The sequence below is a fragment of the Mirounga angustirostris genome, unplaced genomic scaffold, assembly GCF_029215605.1.
Source record: "Mirounga angustirostris isolate CCGP_5_RB_7025 unplaced genomic scaffold, mMirAng1.0.hap1 SCAF_1, whole genome shotgun sequence".
In the NCBI taxonomy this organism is placed as follows: Eukaryota; Metazoa; Chordata; class Mammalia; order Carnivora; family Phocidae; genus Mirounga; species Mirounga angustirostris.
Genome location: NW_026991709.1, coordinates 2666401 through 2686427, shown reverse-complemented (window position 1 = coordinate 2686427; position 20027 = coordinate 2666401). Strand labels below are relative to the sequence as shown.

Below are 20027 nucleotides of genomic sequence, written 5' to 3'. Positions count from 1 at the left end.
GCTGGCCTTCGCGCAGGGGCAGGGCCAGCCTGTGGGGTGTGAGCCCGGGGTGGGAACTCCAGAGGTGGTGTGGGCTGTCAGGGCTCAGGCAAGGGAAGGGGGGAGGAACGTCGGGGCAGCTTCTGCTCTGTCCCTGTCATTGACGTTTTGTCCTGTAGCCCAGGCAGTGGGAGGGCTGAAGCCCAGCCCGGCGCAGCTGGAGCTGAGGATGGTCCAGAGCAAAAAGGACATCGAGAACCCGGAGATCGTGGTCCAGGCCACAGTGCTGTGAGGCCCGTGTTCCGCACCCCAGTGCACGGCGTGTGGTGTCTCCCTTGTCCTGTGAACATGTAGCGTCTGCCTTAGAGCTGTGACTGAAACTTGGTCTTTTTTTCGTTCATGAGTGTCCAGCATCAACTGGTCTTATTGTGAAAACGTGCTGGTCGTGCTTTTCAGAAGTAACAAAGCAATCACAGAAATCTAATTTGAGGAATGCAGCTCCCCGCGGCTCTACTGTTGGGGCGTGGTGTGTCCCGTCCCGAGTGGGCTGGGGCTGGGGAAGCCCGGGTTCTGTGTGTCCCCAAGGAAGACTTGGGTTTTAACCATTTGCGTCTGGAAGAATTATGCCAAATCTCTGTGTTGTCTTTCTGACCTGACCCTCTCTGCTCCCACTTCAGACATTTTGTTTGTCACTTAGCTGTTGGGTAGGTCACCAGGGAGGGTTTCCCTGCGGGGACAGATTGACAGCAGCTGGCCCGGCACACCCAGGCACTGTGCAGTCATGCTGGGGGGCACCTTTCCAGGACCCTGAACATTCAGGCTGGTCTGCATGTGTCATGCCCATCCGTGGGCCCAGGGACCTGCTGGGTGACGTGATGGAGATGAGGAAAAGTCCCGTGGGTCAAGGACAGCTTGTAGGAGGACTAGCACATTGTGTTCCCTAGTTTGTGGCACAGCAGGTCGAGTACGCACTGTGTTTGCCCCCGTTGCCGGGAACAGATGAATCCAGCCATGGTGCCGGTGCAGAGATGGGTACGGGGGGGCAGCGGGGGATACCTGCCCCTCCCTGCTCGGTTCTGCATTCTGTGCCAGTCGGAAGCCAGGAAGCAAGAGGCCCCTCGAAAAGCCAGCTGCAGCGGCCCCCGCCCCTCACAGGAGAGGGTGTCTGCACCTCAGGGAGGGGCCAGGGCAGAGTGCCAGAGGAGCAGCTCCCAGATGCCTCTGGCAGAGGCCACAACCTAGGCCTTGACACCAGGCTGGTTGTCCACTGCTGGGGCGACCCCTCTGGCCCCACCTTGCCCAGAAGTTTGGGGACCCCAGGTGTGGCTGCAAGCAGGGAGTGGCGCCCATCCTGAAGACTCAGCCTGCCTCCCGGCGCTCAGCACCGGCCCCCGAGCCCCCATCCCCACTCGGGGGGTACAGAGGTCCACCTCTCCCGGAAGCTCACAGCCTGCAGGATGGGGGTCAGATGGCGGCCCCTGGGAAAGCAAGCCCTCCCCGGGGAGCCCCTTGCGTATGTCCCACGTGCAGGTCCTGTCCTGCAGCCCGCACCCCCCTTCTGCGGCAGTTCCCCGTGGCCTCCGGAACCACTGCCACCTCCTCAGTGCTGTGTTCTTCACTCCGATGAAGACTCCCTGAAACCAAGAAACGCTGGTCTCCGTGTTGTTCCATCCACTTTCTTTCTTCCCAATCCGTCCACATCCTGAGTGTCTTAACTTACGCATTAGGGCCCAACAGCCTGTGCACAGGGTCAGTGGTTCGTGGCTCCCACGGCGGGTGCAGGTCAGGATATCTGTGTCCCTGTCCTGTGTCCGGGTTCTGAGGACCGGGCTCCGGTTAGCCCTGGGGCAGAGACTGGCCGCCTGTCACTGCCAAGCAGAGCTGGGGAGACGGCCATGCCACCAGCCAGCAAGTTTGTCCCTCTCTTTTTTAATATCGAGAGCAAGGGTAAGATGGGAAGGAATCTAAATGTGTGTCTCCGCAGTGGGATGACGGAAAAGCCTCCCCGGAGCTATTGGTGTAGGGCGGAAGGGCTCACTGTGTGTGTCCGGCGGCCATGGGGCACACCCCGCAAACACTGTTTGACTCCCTGTTCTTTATCTTTTATTTCAGAGGCTTAGCCTTTGTGTTCCACTCAGTTCCTTTACTTCCCTTTACTATATGTAGGATGATTATTCCACCCGTAAAGCTTCCTGTCACATCGTGAACTTTCTGGCGGGATCCAGGACGTTTTCCTCTGTCTCCTCTGATTGTGAAGCCCCAAGCACTGGGAGAGGTGGTGTCGAGCCCTCTGCATCGGCAGCGGGAACCGGGCGTCCTGAGAGCCTCTGCAGAGTGTGGGGCTCCTGTAGAAACATTCAGGGGCACCTGGGTGGCTCAGCTGTTAAGCGTCTGCCTTCGGCTCAGGTCATGATCCCAGGGTCCTGGGAGCTTCTGTGGGAGACTGTCCAACCCTCCAGCTCCCAGCAATGTGTGTGTGTCCCGTGCTGCCGCTGAGCCCATGCGATCCTAGGCTCAGTTCTCTGTGTACATAGAGGCCCTGGCTTGTCAGTGCTTAGAATTTCCCACCCAGGAGTCCACCGTGGTCATTAGCAGTGGTTTTTTTATACAGGTTGGGTCCAAATTAGAATTAATCTTTGTTTCTACTTTCCATAGTTTAGTAACATGCAAAGTAATAATTATATATTTTGAGATGAGAGATGTATTGGTCCTTAATCGCCCGCTTATGACCAGAGTACAGATTTCAATAGTTTTTCAAAGCTTCTGTGACCTTAAAGATGAATTACAAAATATCCTTTTTTAAAAACCATTTTCAAATCATTGTCAAGTTCTGCTAAGGTAACCGTGTTAATCTGCATTATTTTTGTAATATATGTCAGCGATGATACAAATGATGCTTTGTTGTCCTGTTCTTAAACTTGCTGTAACCAGTTTTTAAAACACCGTCTAATTATTCAGTGGACTGAGTGTGTTTTGGCGAAAGTGCCCTAATGAATAAGTGGAGGGTGCTTTTCATGTTCGGCCGGAGGCCAGAGCGCGCTGCCTGCACCATGATGCCTGAGTCCTCAGTGCAGATGTACGATCCCCTCCCACCTCCATCATGCAGGAAAAGTAATGCTGTGTGCTGGAGATGGAGGGCAGGGTGAATCCTTGCCTCTGGGGAGGAGGCGGGGGGGGGAGCAGGGCCAGGCGGCTGGGCCCTGGCATCACTGGGTGTCCTGAGGCCACTCCTGACTCCGCCATACCTCCTTGCTTGACCTCATGTTCACTCCCAGATGAAATGTACAGTAAAGGAGGTGACAGCATTCTGACTGCTGGATTGGCACCATGAGCACGCCCTCTCCTTACCCATCCTGCCCTTTGATGGGACCACTTGCCTGGGGCTTCGGGTCTACATCTTCCTGAATCAGAGGCCCCCTGTGAGCACCCTGTATTCCCACACCAGAAGAGCCGGGAGTCCCTGTCTTCCTTGTCTGCCCCCCACCCGGTTGCTTGGGCGTCCCTTAAGCACGTCTCCCGTGGGACGGGGTTTCGACAGGAACCCCCCACCCCAGCACTTGCCTGGGCCAGAAATCGGGGAAGGAAGTTTGAGTGGGCAGAGGGGATCATGCGCAGAGCAGGACGCTGTGAGTATGGTCCTCGCCGTCTGAGTCTGGGTGGGAGCCGTGTGGCCCCCAGACTCGGCCCACCAGAGGGGCATGGCTGTGGAGCCCACCAGTGTTCACTGCATGCCACCTCCCGCTGCCAGGCTGCAGGGGGCCTCCCTTCTCATCCTGTCACTCACCCATGCAGCTCTTTGCACTGACAATTCCCTACAGAGCCAGGTCCTGTGTGTTCATAGAGGGAGCACAGTAGATGTATGAGCTGGCTGGGCACTCAGAAGGACCCCCATCCCTGGGCGGGCAGCTCTGGGAGGCCAGGTCCACTGCCCCAAGCCCGGAAGCCTCGCGCTTGGGCCTGGTTGGTCTGGAGGGACGACACCCCCCCAGGAGACCTCCTACTTCATTTCTGCCCCGAGGTCGCTGGTCAGGCTGGACCCCCGAAGCACAGGGCACAGTGATCAAATGCCTGCACACATGTGGCCACAGAGCTGGTGTGCGCACGTGTGTGTCTGTGCTGTGGTCACTTCGTGGCACGGGCAGTCGAGCAGTCGGAGGGTCTGTGCAGGGGAGAAGTGTCCTGAACCCACGTGTGTTTATATTATAGAGCGCTCACTATGGTTGCAGAATCCAGCCCTGCACTTGCAGCCTCTGCCGGCAGGGGGTGAGTAAGCAGGGTCTGGGCCCCACCTCTGTGCTTGCACACCTCCCCACCCCTCTGGGGGCGCTTCAGTAGTGCACAAGTCTCCAGTGACTGGAGCCCGGTCTTGGGGTCTGCTCCCCAGGGGCTGTGCTTGCAGCGGGCTGGCCAGGTTCCTAAAATGCCAGGCTGCTAGGGCGCATGTCTCCCTGCGGACTTGTGCAGGTGGTTCTCAGTACAAAACCGTTGGTTTTACTGTGTGCCGATGCTGATTAATCATTGTCTCACAAACGACACAATGTGTTCCTTTGCTTAAGACAGAATTTGATGAGTGTCTTTAGTTGCGACTTAGAGAATATTTCCAAACTTTGGATTAACAGAAAGTTCTTCCCAGAATTTTCTTTTAAAATTCTGGCAGGGTAAACATGTTTTAAAACCTTTCCCACTGTCGGAGACCAGCAGAGCCCTGAACTCTGAGCCCCAGCTGCCAATGAACTTTGAGTGGGGGTGAACGAGGTCAACTGCAGCTCCTCTCCGCCCTTGGCCCCACACCAGTATGGGGCAGGTTTCCACCTTCTCCATCCGGAAGCCCATTCTGGTGGGAAAGGCCTTCCTGAGGCTGTGGGCCACTTAACTGGCCAGGGCGTCACTCACTGTCCTGCAGGTTGCCCGTGAAGCCAGAGAGCAAGGGTCCCTGCCCTTCGCCTGGCAGAATTGAGCTGAGGAACGGAGAGGGCAGCCTGCCACCCTAAACCTCTGGGCCGCATGCTCTGCAGAGCCGGGCAGTCTGGGGAGGGAGCTGGGGTCCCCCCTGCCGCCCACACTGTTCTGAGCTGTGGAACAAGGTCCCTGGCTTCAAAGCCACTTTGTTTACTTTCTCACGTGGGACCCAGCTCCTGGCACGAGGAGGGTAATTGTCCAGGGAAAGAAATGGAAAGTTGGGCCTGGTCTCAGCCTTCAGCATATCCCAGAGAACAGAGGGGAAGCAAAATGCGCAGCAAGACTATAGACCCCCCACAAAATACCTGGGACCATTGTCCTGACTGGCAGCGTAGATGTTACTCTTAGGAGCGGGAGGTGAGTCCCTCATGTACAACATCCAGCCCCCAAGGATGAGGAGTGTGTGGATGGCGTTTTGAATGCTTTTGACTGTACAGCTACATACTTTCTAATTTAGAATTTTAGTTGGGATTTTGGCCAATGATGGCAAAACTGGACGGACAGGAGGACCGAGGCGCTGACTCCGAGCCTGACCAGCGCTGGCCTGGGCCTTCCTGGAAATGAACTCAGATGGTGGCGGCGGCTGCTGTGTGGGAGAGGGAGGGGGGGGTCTCTGAGGTCCAGGGGGTGGTTTGGGCAGCCCCGGGGTCTCCAGCCCTACCTCCTGTGCGTGTAGGATGTTAATAAAGTCCCTACCAGCACTGTAAGGTCCGTGTCTGTGTGCTATTGACTCATGATTATCCACAAATAAATCTCTTTCTGATGATGGTTTTGCAGTGCAGTGATTTATTTTCCTGTGAGGAACTCCCCGTTAATTATCCCCTAGTACCTGAAGCCCCTCGCCCCCCGGACAGCCCGCCCGCCCGCCCCGCAGTGCTTATTGCTGAGACGCATGGGAGTGAGGCCCTGAACGTGCCCCCCTCTTAAAGGAATGAGCCTGCCCGAGGGACCCGACCTTACCCCCGCTCTGAGGCCCAGGTCTCCTCTCTCATCTGCTCTGTGCCCTGGGGGCTGGCCTGTGAGCTCCACCTGAGGGCAGGGGTGCTGGGGAGGGTGGGACTCCTGGCCTGTGAGCTCTGCCTGAGGGCAGGGTTGCTGGGGAGGGTGGGACTCCTGGCCTGTGAGCTCTGCCTGAGGGCAGGGGTGCCGGGGAGGGTGCGACTCCCTTTCCCCAGCCCCTCCAGGCCAGACTCGGAGAACCGGCTTTAGCCACTGATGTGTGTCACTGCTCCTTCTGGGTTCCAGTGCCTGGGTTTCAATTCCCTCACCCCTGGGTGGTGACGGTGCTGGTCATACTGGCCGGGCAGGTACCGAGCTCCCACTGTGAGTCACCCACACCTTTGTGAATAAATCCGCAGGCAGTCTCCAGGAACACCAGGCTCCTCGCCTGCCAGAGAGGCGGAGGAGGGTGGGAGAGGACATGGGAATCGCTTTATGTCTGGAATGTCACACTCCACCTCTCGAACCCACTGCGGACTCTCCCATGCCCCTTCGCGGGCCCGCAAGGCCCTCCTGGTGGACGACTGTGTGTGGCTGGTGTAACTCACTTCCACAGATGCAGGGCCTTAGAGCAACGCTGACGCACGCCCAGCGCGGAGGGCAGACAGGTCAAGATAGGCGGGCAGGGCTGCTTCCTCCTAGAGGCTCCGGGGAGAATGTACTCCCTGCCTTTTCCAGCTTCTAGAGGGGCTACATTCCTGGCTCGTGGCCCCCCACATCACAGCCAGCAGTGTAGCCTCTCTGATCTGACTCTGACCCCTGCCTCCTCTTCTAAGGACCCTAGGATGACATTGGGCCCCCCAGAGAGTCCAGGATCACCGCTCCAACGCAAGACCCTTGGCTTAATCACATCTGAAATGTCCCCTTGCCAAGTAAGGTAACATCCACAGGTTCGGGGCCATCCTCGGGGGGGACCCACTTCAGCCCTCTGCGTCCTAGGGGGTGTGAGGTACCTGGGTCCTCACACAGTCACCTGTCTCTCCGAGGCTCTGCATGGAAGATCCAGCAGAGGACCACGCGTGGCTATCAAACCTCAACCATCGGGAGGATTCCTGGTTCGGGCTTCCCCTGGGGGGGTTGGGAAGGCCAGCCTGGAGACCACACCACCTAGGGCTTTCCCAGACTGGGTTCCCAGAAAAGAGCCTAGCCTAGTCCCACTCTTGAGCACAGTAGTATGGAGGGGGGGGTGCCATCCCAGGCTGGCAGGTGAGGACAGAAAAAGGGACAAGGCAGGGAGAGAAGATGCCCGATGGGGTGTGACCTAGCTGGCCAGGCGGCCTGCTGGGCTTCCAGGTCTCCCATCTTCTCCAGTGGGTCGAAGTCCACCCCACAGGGGTGGGCACCCCTGGGCTTTGGAGGAGTGCTGCCTCGCCCCAGGGCGGGTGTGGGTCCCACCGGGCTGGACATTGGTGCCGGAGCTGCCGCAGCGGAGGCCAGGGCAGGTTGGGATGGACAGGCTAGGGAGGCCCGGGGCCTGCAAAGGTGAGCTGGGTACGGTACAGTGACAGGAAGCCCTGAATCAGATGAGGAGTCCCCTCCTCCATCATGTGGTCACTTGCCAACCACCTGCCTGCCAGCTGCTGCCAACTCTGTGCTCGTGGTCCCCGTGCAGCGGGGGCGCCAGCTGGAAGGCCGTGTGCCTGTGTACCCGAGAGGCCACCAGTTCCCGCACAGGGCCAGCACCTGTTTGCATTCCCAGCCCACTGGGGGGGTTACAGGCTTCTGGACATTTGTCAGGGGAGCAGGACGGAGACGGCCTCAGCGCGGTTTCACTCTGCTCTTCTCTCATGAAGACTGTCACGTGGAGGGGCGCCTGGGGGGCTCGTCGATGAAGCATCTGCCTGCCGTGTCGGGTCATGATCCCGGGGTCCTGGGATCGAGCCCCGCATCAGGCTCCCTGCTGCTCCCTTTCCCTCTCCCTCTGTGGGCTCTCTCTCAAATCAATCAATCTTTTAAAAAAAGTGTTACATGGGCATTTTAATAATTGTGATTGTGTTCAGGTCTTTGATTATTTTACAATAGGATTTTTCATCCTTTTCTCCCCACTTTTAAGAGTTCTTTATACATTAGCAGTGTTAACCCTTAATAAGTTACAAATACGTTCTCCAAGTCTGTAATTGGAGTTGCAGATTAAAAGCCTTTGTCCAGACCTGGACTATAGAGGAATTCATATGTTCCTTTAGAATTCTCATTTTTTTCTAGCCCTTGTCTGCTGGAGCCATGTGCCTGCTTTTGCAAGGACAGAAAATGCATGAATGCCACTTCCAAGCAGCTCAGTGAGAGTCTCCTAGGCACCCCACCTGGTGGTGACAGATTACCCACACCGATGATTGTGTCCAGTGCATGAGTGACATCAGTTACTTGTTCCTCTATCTCCAGGCCGATGTGCACCTGATCTCATCTGAGTCAGCTGACTGTGCTTTCCGCAGGCACCGTGTGCCAGGAGCAGTTAGAGACCGGGTGTGGTGGGGTCTGCTCCTCTGAGCTGGTGAGGAAGCCGGGGGCCCCCTGGAAGGGCACAACCAGGGCTGGCAGAGTGCACTGACCTGTCCGGCCCGGGGGGGGAGATGCAGGGTCAGGCCTTGGGAAAAGTGACATTCGCCGAGAATTCTGGGCGGAGGAGAGGAAGCTCACCTGAGGGCAGCTGGGAAAGGTGCCCACCTGCTGGCCCAGGGGGGCTCGTTCCCACCTGGGGAGCTTGAGCACCGGGGTCTGTGACACTCAGCAGTGGGCTGGGTCCCTTTCACAGTCTTCTTGGTCCTGGAGGAACAGATGGTACTCCCAGGGGTGAATGGAGGAGGGCTCAGTGAGGGGCCAGGTTGGGGGGGGCATCACCAGCCTGGCACGAAGGGCTACCTGGTGGGTGAGTTGCAGAACTAGAGAAAAGTCCTGTCGTAGGGAGACATGGACAGGAGCCCCGTGGTGGTCCCTGCACTGAGGGACCAGGGGGCAGATGGAAGAGCGTATGTCCCCCAAACCAGCTCTGGATTACTGTCCCCATGCTGAGTTGCAAAATATGCTCAATCTTCATTTCAATGCAAAATTGCTTGACTGCCAAGAATAAGAGCCTGTTAGGAAAGCTCTTTATTCTAGTTCAAGGACAGCAACTAGGACGCACACAGCTCGTATTAGGGTGTTCTTCAAAGCTTCGAAGCTGTTTGCTCACCACGCTGCCCTAGCGCACCCTTCCTTCCCTCGAGATCCAGACAGCCCGATCCTGCAGCCGCAGAGCCAGCTCGACGTGCCCCACGCCGCAGACACAAAGAGGTCTGGGAATCCGAGACCAACTTGAACCCTCGAGAACAACCTTCTGCCACGACCTGAACCACAGACACCTCACCAGTCCTCCCTCTCCCGATAACAGTAACTTTGTGCCCTTTGCTTATGAAACGCAGACACAGGGCAAACCAAGCACAGGACTGACGTCACTGATGCAGGGAACCCTCTGCTGAGAACTGGAGATGTGCCGTTGCCCAGGTGCTCCACTGTACCAGCACACGCAGCTCAGAGCAGAAGTTCAAGAGACTCTGCAGGAGGCTGATGCTCAGCGAGGCCGACTGACTCTTCTGCACGCCCACCTCTGTTACCTGAAATGTTACAGCCTGTTGCGCACACATCTGTGTATTTCTACAGAGTGTAAGGCGGTGTGTGAATGCGTCCAAGTACCCTGGAGCTAAGGGTCTAGAATCAGATTTACCCAAATCCTTCCATTTTTATGGGGGAAACTAGGCCTGGAGACAGGATGGAGTCAAGGCATGAGTGTGGGTAGCCGTGGCTGGAACACAGGCTCCTGGAATCCCGGGTCCTCCGCCCACTCACTGGGACCTTGGGCAACTCCCCCGGGGCGCAGCTCTGCAGGGGGAGGGCGGGGGCTGGCCAGCTGCGGCCAGCGCGTGACCCAGGAGGGGCCCCCCCTGCACAGCAGCCAGTAGCTCTAAAACCACCGCATAAACACGTCCCTTCACCTCCCGACGCTCCTGTATGTGATTATGGTTTCAGGTCAAAGAAAACACCCAAACAAAGGAGTAAGTTCGTAAACATTTAAAAATATGGATTTAAAGAGAATATAAGCCCTCTTTGAAAGTAATTAAGATCAGTGACTGTGTTGACTTTGTCTCTCCCGCTGAAAGTCAGGAACAGAGTCACAAAAGAGGTGGTGACATCCCCCCCCAAGTGGCCCCGTGTAGAAACGACATTTACTTTTGATCCCAGACACGTTCACAGAGGACAGAACCACATGGACGAGCCCTATTCAGGGTGGGAACTAGAAATACGCCAACTCGTCATGCCTGGCTTTGTTGGTCTGATAGCTGGACAAGGCCACGGGCTTGTTTTCGTGCGGGAGACTTCGAAATACTCGAAGGTGCACAAACTCATCATCGTCAACTTGAACCTGGAGAGATGGAAGGGGGTAAGGCGAGTGAGGGGCAGGCAGGCCCTGTGACCCCACGTGCCCCTGCTGGGCCAGCCTGCATGACAAAGGCCCTGGATAGGGGTAGGGGGATCCCTTCGGGTCATCAGCTTCCTGCTCGCCACCCTCCCGGCCACCCACCACCCGTGGCTGACCCTCACCTTGATGAAGTAGTTCATCCCTGCGACCACCTGGCTCCTGAATTCCACAGCCTTAAAGGTAGCATACTTTTTATTTTCCTGTTCTTCCAGCTGGGGCTTCACCTTGGGGAGGGGACAGAACGGAGAACCTTAGTGGCTTCGCTCCTGCGAGAGGTGCTCACACAGTCTATTTCTCATGTGAAATGCTACACACTGGATTCCTGTGTTACCCTTTACAGCCTTTCTGTAACCTGATTGTTCTTTATAGCGGAGGGACGCATTAAACTCTTAGCTCTCCCCATAAAGCGCAGAAAACAATGCCTTCAATCTACCAGTTTCCATGGTCCTATTTCAGTAGATCACTGGCCCTTCCTGTTCTAGGAATATCATGGGATATTTTAATATTGTCACCATTACGGGGCACCTGGGTGGCTCTGTCGGTGAAGCGTCTGCCTTTGCCTCGGGTCATGATCCTGGGGTCCTGGGATCAAGCCCCGCATCGGGCTCCCTGTTCAGCGGGGAGTCTGCTTCTCCCTCTCCCTCTGCTCCTCCCCCTTGCTTTTGTGTGCACACGCTCTCTCTAATAAATAAAATCTTTAAAAAATATGTATTTTTACCATTACTGTACTATATGCCAATTTACAACCTGTTTTCAGTCTTAACACTTGAACGGTTTGTTTGAAAGGCTATATAATTTTTTACTCTTAAAATTGAGAAGGAAATCATTTTCAAAATTTTAAACTAGATTTTACATTCAGTTTAAAGGTACTCTTCCGTCATATAGGTGTGCCCCAATTCTCTTCACTGTTTCCCTGCTGTGGGCGCTACTGGGCTGTTCCTGCATGTCTCCCTTAACATGGGATGCAGCAGACACAGGGCTTCGCAGTAAAAAGCACTTTGCTGCATTTTGAGAGGATTTCTTCCAGATGCAGAGCCTCTGGGCAGAAGCTGATCCTCGTCTTCAATGTCAAATAGTATTCCTACTTTTGGGTCAATCCTGTTTTCCAAGGTCTTGGCCTTTTAGGAACTGAGCATCTTTAGGGCATAGGAATACAGGCTTGTCTCTTTTTTTAAAATCTCATCTAGTCTAAGAGTTCCTCCCGGGGTCGACAGTAGGCACTGCAGTGTGCAGGCTTCGTGAGGGAGGGACGGGGCTGGTTCCAGAGGGTTCGAGGTTTCTGTTACACTGGCTGCAGGAGGCAGGCTCGTTCCTGGGAGGCCAGGGGCGGGTCCCCACCCTACACACAGTGAGTCAAAAGGCTGCCTGTGTGGCCTTCAGGGAGGCGCCCCTGCTGGGGAGAACGGACAGAAGGCTGGACTCCGGCAGCCAGGTAGGGAGAAGGCCGGCCATGCTCTCTCCGTGTCACTGCCCGTCGTCACGGTGGCACCTGCCTGTCTCCCCGGGGCCAGCGCCTACCTGCGTCTCAAGACTCACCTGGAGCCCCCCTTCTTCGTGCAAGCGCCATGCTAGGTCTGCGCGGAACGGACTTCGCAGTTTACAAAACTAGGGGCTTGGGGTGTGGGGGGCTGAGCGACACCCTCAGGACGGCCCCGGGGGCTGGGAAAGGAATCACCTCTCCCTTCGCTGGCTTCGGGACTGGAGGCAGGAAAGCCTCGGGCTGCAGGCAAGGGATGGTAAGGACACCCCGACAGAGGTGGTGCGACAGGCAGTGTGGCCAGGCCTGGGCCCTGCTGCAGAAGGGCCGCTCATGGACACTGGTGCCCAGCGGGACCAAGAGGGGGCCGGAGGTCGGTTAGCAGCCTTCAGGGGATCGGGCGGGGGCAGAGGACCAGGGAAGGCCCCAGTACAGGACTGGCAGGCGCCTGTCATTGACTGGCGCGGGTACAGAATGTCCTCGAAGCCGGTCAGTCCCAGAGGGCTACTCTTGCGTGCAGCCCAGAGTGCTCCCCTAAGGAGTCAGTACAAACGTGCCGGAGGTGGCGTCCCTGCCTCTCCTCCTGGAGACCTGCCAGCAGATGGGCTGGCCGCCTCGGTTTCCCCCAGCAGCAACACCACTGCGCCAGGTCACTTTCCAGTGGTCAACAGCAAACGACCCTACACACGTTCAGCACTCCGCAGGCAAGTGAGGAATTTCCTAGTCGCGGAAGAGCAGGAGCGGCGAGGAAGGGCAGGGCCCTCCAGCCCAGGCTGCGGGGAAGAGCCCGGAGCCGCGGCCCAGTCGGGGCTCGCCCAGCAGTCGCGGCAAATTCCTCATTTTCACAGGTCTCGTGGGGCTGAGTCACCGCCCTTCACGGCGGTCGGATGGCGGAGCCACTCGGGCCAGGCCGGGGCCGCCCGGCGCAGCGGGCCCAGGGCGGCGGCAGGGGCCCCAGGCCTCCTCCCCGCTCCGGACCCGGGCCTTCGCGGCCCCGACCCGCAGCCCGCCCGTGCCCCGCGCGCCGCCACCTGCTGCGGTCGTGGAGCTGGAACCCAGGCGGGCCGGCCCGGCGCCCGGCGGCTGGAAGGCGCTCTGGGAGGCGACCCCAGGCTGGCCCCCGCGGGCCCCGCCCGCTCCCGCCTACCTGGTCGGCGATGGCCTGGGTCTCGGCCGTGGCGGGCTGCGAGGCGGTGGGCGCCCCGCACATCATGCTGGCGGCGGACGGAAGAGGAGCGACGAGCGGAGGAGGAGCGGCGGGCGGAGCAACGCCCAGCGCCCAGGTGTCCGCTCCGCTTAAAGGGGGCGGCGGTCACGTGGCTCGGCGCGGGGGCGGGGCCGAGGGCCGGCGCGGGGGCGGGGCCGAGGGCGGGGCGGGGCTAGGCCCGAGGGATGGCGGCGGCGGGCGGAGCAACGCCCAGCGCCCAGGTGTCCGCTCTGCTTAAAGGGGGCGGCGGTCACGTGGCTCGGGGCGGGGGCGGGGCCGAGGACGGGGGGGCGGGGCCGGGGCGGGGCGGGGCGGGGCTAGGCCCGAGGGATGGCGGCGCAGGGCCCGGGCGGAGGATGGTCGCAGTCCCCTCCGCTGGGCGCGCGCGGGGCGGGCGAGCACCTGGGGCCCTCACTGCCCGCACCGTCTGGGGACCAGTGGTCGCGTGCTGTAGGGGGGTCCCCGCACTGTGGCTTTGGTTTCGTCTTTCTCTGGCCGGTCGGGGCGGAGTGTCCCCACTGCAGGGGACAGTTGGGGTCAGGCCCCACGTGGCGGTGGGGGTGGGTTGTTCAGGGGACGGTCTGGAGTCTCATCCTGTGCAGGGCTGGACGCAGCGATGGGGTGGGGCAGGGGGTGGGCCACAGGCAAGTGGTGAGCAGGACCTGAGATAAGAGCTGCCGGAGGGCAGGGGAGAGGGGCCTGTGCCCAGCCAGGACCTGGAGGAGCTGGGCACAGGGGCAGGAGGCTGTCACGGAATCCCAGAGGCCAGGATCAGGCCCTGCCCTGCCTCACCCCCCTATGCATTCAACCACCCTGCCTCGCTCATCTGCAAGGCCTGGCCCAACACCCCACTTGTGCCAGCCACACTGGACATCAGTCACCAGCATGTGACTCAGAGGCACGGTGGAGAGTTGGCCTGTGTGAACAGAGGAGACATGAAACTGCCCCGGACATGGGGAGGAGATGGCTCCCAAGGCTTCGGCCCGGCTGGGGGAGGTGTGGTCAGAGCGAGGGCATTTGGGAAGGGCTAGGTTAGGGCAGGATTTGGGTTAGGATTAGACAGATTCCACCACCCAGGGAAGGTCCCACACTTTATTCAGGGCAGGGGTAGGGCCCATGCTAGGAGCTGTCTGGACAGGACTGGTCTTTAGAAAGGTCCAGGCCCCGGCTGCCGGTGACCCACCCATCAGCTGTCGCTGGCCTCCCCTCTCACTGGGTGCTGACCCTGCAGGAGCAGGCCCACCTTTAGCTGCTGGTGGGCCCAACACAGAGCCCCGGCGAGCAGGTGTGTGGGAGACAAGGCTTTCTGGTACCTGCCAGGGGCAAAGCCTGGTTTGTAAGTTCAGGAAGGGTGGGAGGTCAGGGGTGGCTGAGCCCTGGGGAGCTGGGAAGGGGAAATCCCACAACCTGTTCACAATTGCGTAAATGTGTGAGTGAGTCGGATTTGACTCCATAAAAATGGAAAACTCCTCTATGTGGGAAACAAAGCATCAGAAAATAATTGCCAAGATGAGGAAAGGAAGGCAATTCTCTGGTCTTGTCATGTCCTGCAGCTCAGTGGGCTTTGCCCACCTCTCCCTCCTCTCATCCCTCCATCCATCCTTTGCTCCATCTTGCAATGTGTTAAAAAGAAAACCAGCAGGCCCAGAACGGAGCCACTTAGGCCAAGTCACCAAGCCAGGACTTCATCCCTAACCTAACCACACCCTTCCCCAGTGCCAACCTCCCCCAGAAATGTAGTCCTAACTGGCCAGTGAGGAATGTTCTGGTGGCCACCAAGGAGGTACCTGGTCCCTTGGGCCCTGTTCCTCCCCCAAAGGAAGAGGAGGGAATCTGCAGGATCAGATCCCTGCTGTTCCCCCTGAGGGAAGGTGACCTTACCTGAAATCATCTTTCCTTCTTTCTTCTTTTTTTTTTTTTTTAGATTTTTAAAATTTATTTGACAGAGAGAGAGACAGCAGAGAGGGAACACAAGCAGAGGGAGTGGGAGAGGGAGAAGCAGGCTTCCCACGGAGCAGGGGGCCCGATGCGGGGCTCGATCCCAGGACCCTGGGATCACGACCTGAGCCGAAGGCAGATGCTTAACGACTGAGCCACCCAGGCGCCCCTGAATTTTATTTTATAACAGATGCCTCCTCAGGTCTCACGCGCTCTCTCCCTGCTGGACCCCGCTCCTCATGTGCTGACATTTTACAGATAGGAGGCTACAAGGCTACACCCGGGGAAATAAGCAAAGCGAACCCAAAGGAGAGCAAGCAAAGCCTGCTTATTCAGAGCTGGTGCAGCAAGGGGGCCCCCACCAGCGCTGGGGTTTGGCAGAGACTCACAGCAGGCAGGGGTGGGGGACAGCTTGTCATGGAAGAAAAGGAAGACTCAGGCGTGCTCTGTGGAGTCTGTGGGTGGGCTCGCTACAAGCTGGGCATCCTGTGGGATTGATTTCAGGGGCGTATTCGATTTTCTCCGGATGTCCTGAGTTCGGAGGGGAAGAGAAGGTGGCAGTCACGGCCGACTCCGGACTAGTCCAGGGGTGGGGCTGCGGAGGCCTGTGGCCGCGGTCTGGCTTCCAGATGGTTCTTACAGAGGTTGTGGGTCAGAGTTCTCTGGTCTGGCCACTGACCCTATGTGTGGTGGGTCTCTGGTGCTGCTGTCAGAAGCCAGGGTTTTCTTACCGCTGCAGGTCTGGGTCCCCACGGATGCTTACGAGCAGCCACAGGGAGCAGGCTCTGGAGGCCAAATGCTCGAGTGCAGATGCAGGTCTCCCTTGTACCCGCTGTGTGGCATAGGACTAGTTGCCGAACATCTCTGGCCCTCTCTGTGCGGATAATACTCAGACGCAATCTCACAGGGTTTTGAGTTTAAGTAGTAAATGAGTTAATCAGTGTGAAATGTTCGGGACAGCATCCGAGCCCCAGGGCGAGCTGATAGTGTTATTACTACGACTGTCTCTAATTCGTACACTAACGTAAATCTCTCCCATAATTAGCATCACTTTTTCTATCCAAAGGCCCTGGAAAAGGCTGACATTTATCTCTCATTCCTTGATGCCCCGGGTTCTCATCTTGCTGGAGCCAGAGAAAAAGACCAAATATCATGTCTCCGCACCTGGAGTCCTAGAGCCACTCCAGGGCCTTCGATATCACTTCAGCCTGAGATCTGTGAAGCCCTGCCTGTGAAGCCTCTGATTTTCCCGGCATGCGGAAGGCGAGGGGTTTTTTTCTCAGCATCTCAGGCTTCTTTCTTCCTCAGCAAGATGCTCACCTCCTTTGCTTTCCTCTTTGTGCTCTTAGGCAGGTGATCCACACGCCTGCTCCCGGAGCTAATCAGTTGGTGCTTATGTTCCCTCATGCAAAAAATTGTCATCAGAATGTGTTGCTAATTAAATTCTAGCCCAAGAAACCCTTAAAAAAAAAAAAAAGAAAGGAAAAACAGAAAGAAAAGGAAAGATGGAACATTTATACAACTAAGCATTTACTGGTTACCAGTTCATCTTCACTAGCAAGGGAAGTAACAGTGAAGATAAACCCAAAACCAGGTGCCCCACGCGGGCACACCAGGGTCCTGCCTCCCACCTTAGGGTGCATGTCAGGCCTGGCCACCTGCAGTTGCTACAGACTGAGTGAACTATGGCTTTACATCTGAGCCAGGGCCCTTGAAGGGAACCAGCACCGGCCGAGGCAGCCCTGAGCCCCTCTGGAGGGGTGGAGCGAACTGCAGAAATTGGGACAAGTCAGGGGCGCCTGGGTGGCTCAGTTGGTTAAGCGACTGCCTTCGGCTCAGGTCATGATCCTGGAGTCCCGGGATCGAGTCCCACATCGGGCTCCCTGCTTGGCAGGGAGTCTGCTTCTCCCTCTGACCCTCCTCCCTCTCATGCTCTCTGTCTCTCATTCTCTCTCTCTCTCAAATAAATAAATAAAATCTTTAAAAAAAAAAAAAAAGAAATTGGGACAAGTCAAAGGGGCGAACAGATGTAAAATCTTAAAAGGCCCTTGTTGTAAATTAATGCAGGCCTAGGGTTTCCTAAGCAAGGAAGCCTCCGCAGAATCAAAGGGAAGGAAGCCCGGGATCCGGGTTGGGGGGCAGTTGACTCTCTGGGTATGCCTGGTGCCCCTGCCCTGGGCACGCCAGTGGTTCTCTCTGCGTCTCCTAATGACCTGTGTCCTTGCTGGGGTCCCCAGCAGCCAGACGGGCGGCATTGGGTCTGGTCCTCACCGTTGTATCTGTCACACAGGAGGCCCTAAATAAATATTTGATTCTCATACACTTCTGTAAATCACAAATAAAACCACAGTTGGAGCAATCAATGCCAGGAATCAAGGAAAATTCTTGGATGGAGAGAAAATGTATAAAAATTTCCATCCCAGAATTTAGAAGCCCCTCCGTGCCCAGCCCCTGTCCATAACAAGGGGCTGTGCTGTTGGGAGGAAGTGCTTCTAGAAGGGCATTTCCCCATTTCCCTGCCCGCTGCTCCCCCAGCTGCTTGTTGAAATGCCAGTTTGCAGGCTTTCCCTGGAGACTCGGGTCCCCGGGGGCTCGGTGGAGCCCAGGCGCCACGGAGCCGTTCGCAGTAGCCATCTCTGAGGGTGGACGTAGGCATTTAATAACTTTGCTCCCTGTGATTTTCTGTATTTTTCCAAAGCTTTTTTAAACAACTTTTTGTTCTTAGAAAAAAGAATTGTCTTATTTTGGAATACTGCCTATTCTTTTTTTTTTTTTTAAAGGTTTTATTTATTTATTTGACAGAGAGATAGACAGAAGAGCACAAGCAGAGGGAGTGGCAGAGGGAGAGGGAGAAGCAGGCTCTGCACTGAGCAGGGAACCCGATGCGGGACTCGATCCCAGGACCCTGAGATCATGACCTGAACCGAAGGCAGACGCTTAACCCCGCAGGTGCCCCAGGAATACTGCCTATTCTTGAGAAGTTAATAATACCACGGGAAACTGCTAGGTGTGTCACTAAAAAGCAGTTTCAAAACTGTCAATATCGTGTGATTAATATAATAAGTTATATTAATAAATTAATGTGTAATTAATAAAAAATCGTGTGCACAGAAGAGAATGAGCAGCTATGTGCCAACTTGTTCATTCAGACCATGAGACTGTGTCTGGTTCCTTCCTGTAACTTCTTATTTCCCTAATATTCTATAATGAAAAACTGAGAGCGTAAGCATGAGGAAGAAGCCTACGTGTGCTCCGTGAGTGAATGAGTTTGAGTCTGGAGAGAAGGTCTGCAGACAGTGGGCTCGGGGCTCGGGTGAGGAGGGTGAGGCCCCTGGGCGGGGCACCTGAGCAGAGTCCTGGGGAGGACGGCGGGCTCTCACACCCTCCCGGGCACCGTGGGTCAGCCTGGGCGTATCCTTGGCCTTGTCTCTTACAGGCTCTGAGCAGAAGTGTCACCGCTGAGCCTCTTTGCTCACCTACAGAATGGCAAAGTCATACTTCCCTTGCAGCACGGTTTTAGGGTTTACTAACGGTGGGTGCAAAGTCTCATGAGATGGTGGTGCTATGACTGATTTTATCTTCCTTCCCCCTTCTGTAGCGGGATCCATAGTGTCTCCCTGAAAGTCACGTGCACCCGGAACCTGAGAAGGGGATGTGAATTTGGAAATAGGGTCTTGGCAACTGTCATTAGTTAAGAGAGGTGACTAGTGGACCAGGGTGGGCCCTAAATCCAATGACCGGTACCCTTATAAGAAAACCAGAAGACACAGCGGTGTGGGGGAGGAGGCCAGACGATGAGGGAGGCGGAGACTGCAGCAAAGCAGCCCTGAGCCAAGGCTCGCTGGGAGCCCGGGGGAGGCAGGACGGATCCTCCCCTAGAGTCTCCAGAGGGAGCAACACGCAGGATCCATAAACAGGGATTTTTCTGCCTTCCAGAAAACAAAACACGGGCAGGACAAGGATGAGAAGTGGGCCTACGTGATACTGTACGGAAATATGATGGTCCTTACTATTTGTGGAAGAAATAGGCATACTTCTGTGGCTAATTCGTACCCAGTGAGCTGTTCACAGCTGTCCTTCACACTGTCACCACCTGACACCGTTCTGGGTGCGGGCGGATAGACACACACAGCTTCGTCTTTGTGCAGCAGACACGATAGGGTAATGTGTGTACCAGCTGAAAAAGACACCCATTCCCCAAAGTCCTGTTAGACTTCCTTTTTTTTTCTTTTCTAATACTTAAAACTTTTTATACTGAAATAATTTTAGGTTCCAAAGATAGTATAGTTTCTGTAAACGTTCCCTAAATGTTGGCATTGTACATGAGCAGGAACAGCAGTTTTCAGAAGCAGGAAATAAGCCTTGCTTTACAACAGATGAGCTGACCCACAGCACTGACTCATTCACCGTTGTCCCAGTAAAGCCATCTTTCTGGCCCAGGCTCCTGCCACATTGCGTGCTGTCAGTTTCTCCGTCTTTGTCGTTCAGGATCGTGATCCTTTTAAAGAGTATAGATCACCTTTTTTGAGGACTGATTCTCTTTGGGGCTTGCGGGATATTTCCTCATGATCAGGTTGAGTTTTATCATAAAGGAATGTGGGGAGCAGGGGCATTGGCAGGAATCTCAAGGACAAGATGGTTTTCCTTCAGCTGACTCATTCACAAAGCAGGTGCACGATGCGTGGGTAGCGGGGCCATAAGTCAGGCTTTTGGTTCAAACAAAGTTTATGTACAGTCATGCTGACTTAGACAGAAATCTAAACTGGCTCCCCTTGTCTATCCGGTCTTTAGAGAGTTTTTTTTTTTTTTTTTTTTTTTTTTTTCCCCTCACTGTGTCCTTTCAGTGCATCTTATTGAGGGTACCTGGTATCCATGTGTCTTCTCCCGGGTAATACTGACTTCCATCTTGAATAAAGTGGTGTCTGCCAGGTTTCTCCACTGTAGAGTTACTACTTTCCTATTGTAACTAGTAAGTACCTTTGAGACTCTGCAAATATATTTCCTATCATACTTTTGCC

The 20027-nt window shown here is 56.2% G+C and overlaps 2 protein-coding genes across 3 annotated transcripts in view; one reads left to right on the top strand and one right to left on the bottom strand.

Annotated features, from left to right (window-relative positions):
- Positions 1-5706, top strand: part of PDXK (pyridoxal kinase) — a 32534-nt gene extending 26828 nt beyond the window's left edge. The window contains exons 11-12 of one of the 2 annotated variants that reach the window (XM_054504076.2): positions 4186-4242; positions 5396-5706. In XM_054504076.2, coding sequence (XP_054360051.1) covers positions 4186-4242; positions 5396-5403 — 65 coding nt within the window. In that variant the 3' untranslated portion in view covers positions 5404-5706. Of the gene's footprint in view, positions 1-158; positions 2920-4185; positions 4243-5395 lie in introns of those variants that run through there. The other variant, XM_054504075.2, reaches the window with a different exon arrangement.
- A 4257-nt stretch (positions 5707-9963) lies between these two features.
- Positions 9964-13175, bottom strand: CSTB (cystatin B). Its single transcript, XM_045902383.3, has 3 exons — positions 13012-13175; positions 10510-10611; positions 9964-10330 (listed from the first exon to the last, which is right to left on the bottom strand). Exons 1-3 carry the CDS (start codon positions 13075-13077, stop codon positions 10202-10204), a joined length of 297 nt encoding a protein of 98 aa, XP_045758339.1. The 5' UTR covers positions 13078-13175; the 3' UTR covers positions 9964-10201.
- Positions 13176-20027: the final 6852 nt, after the last annotated feature.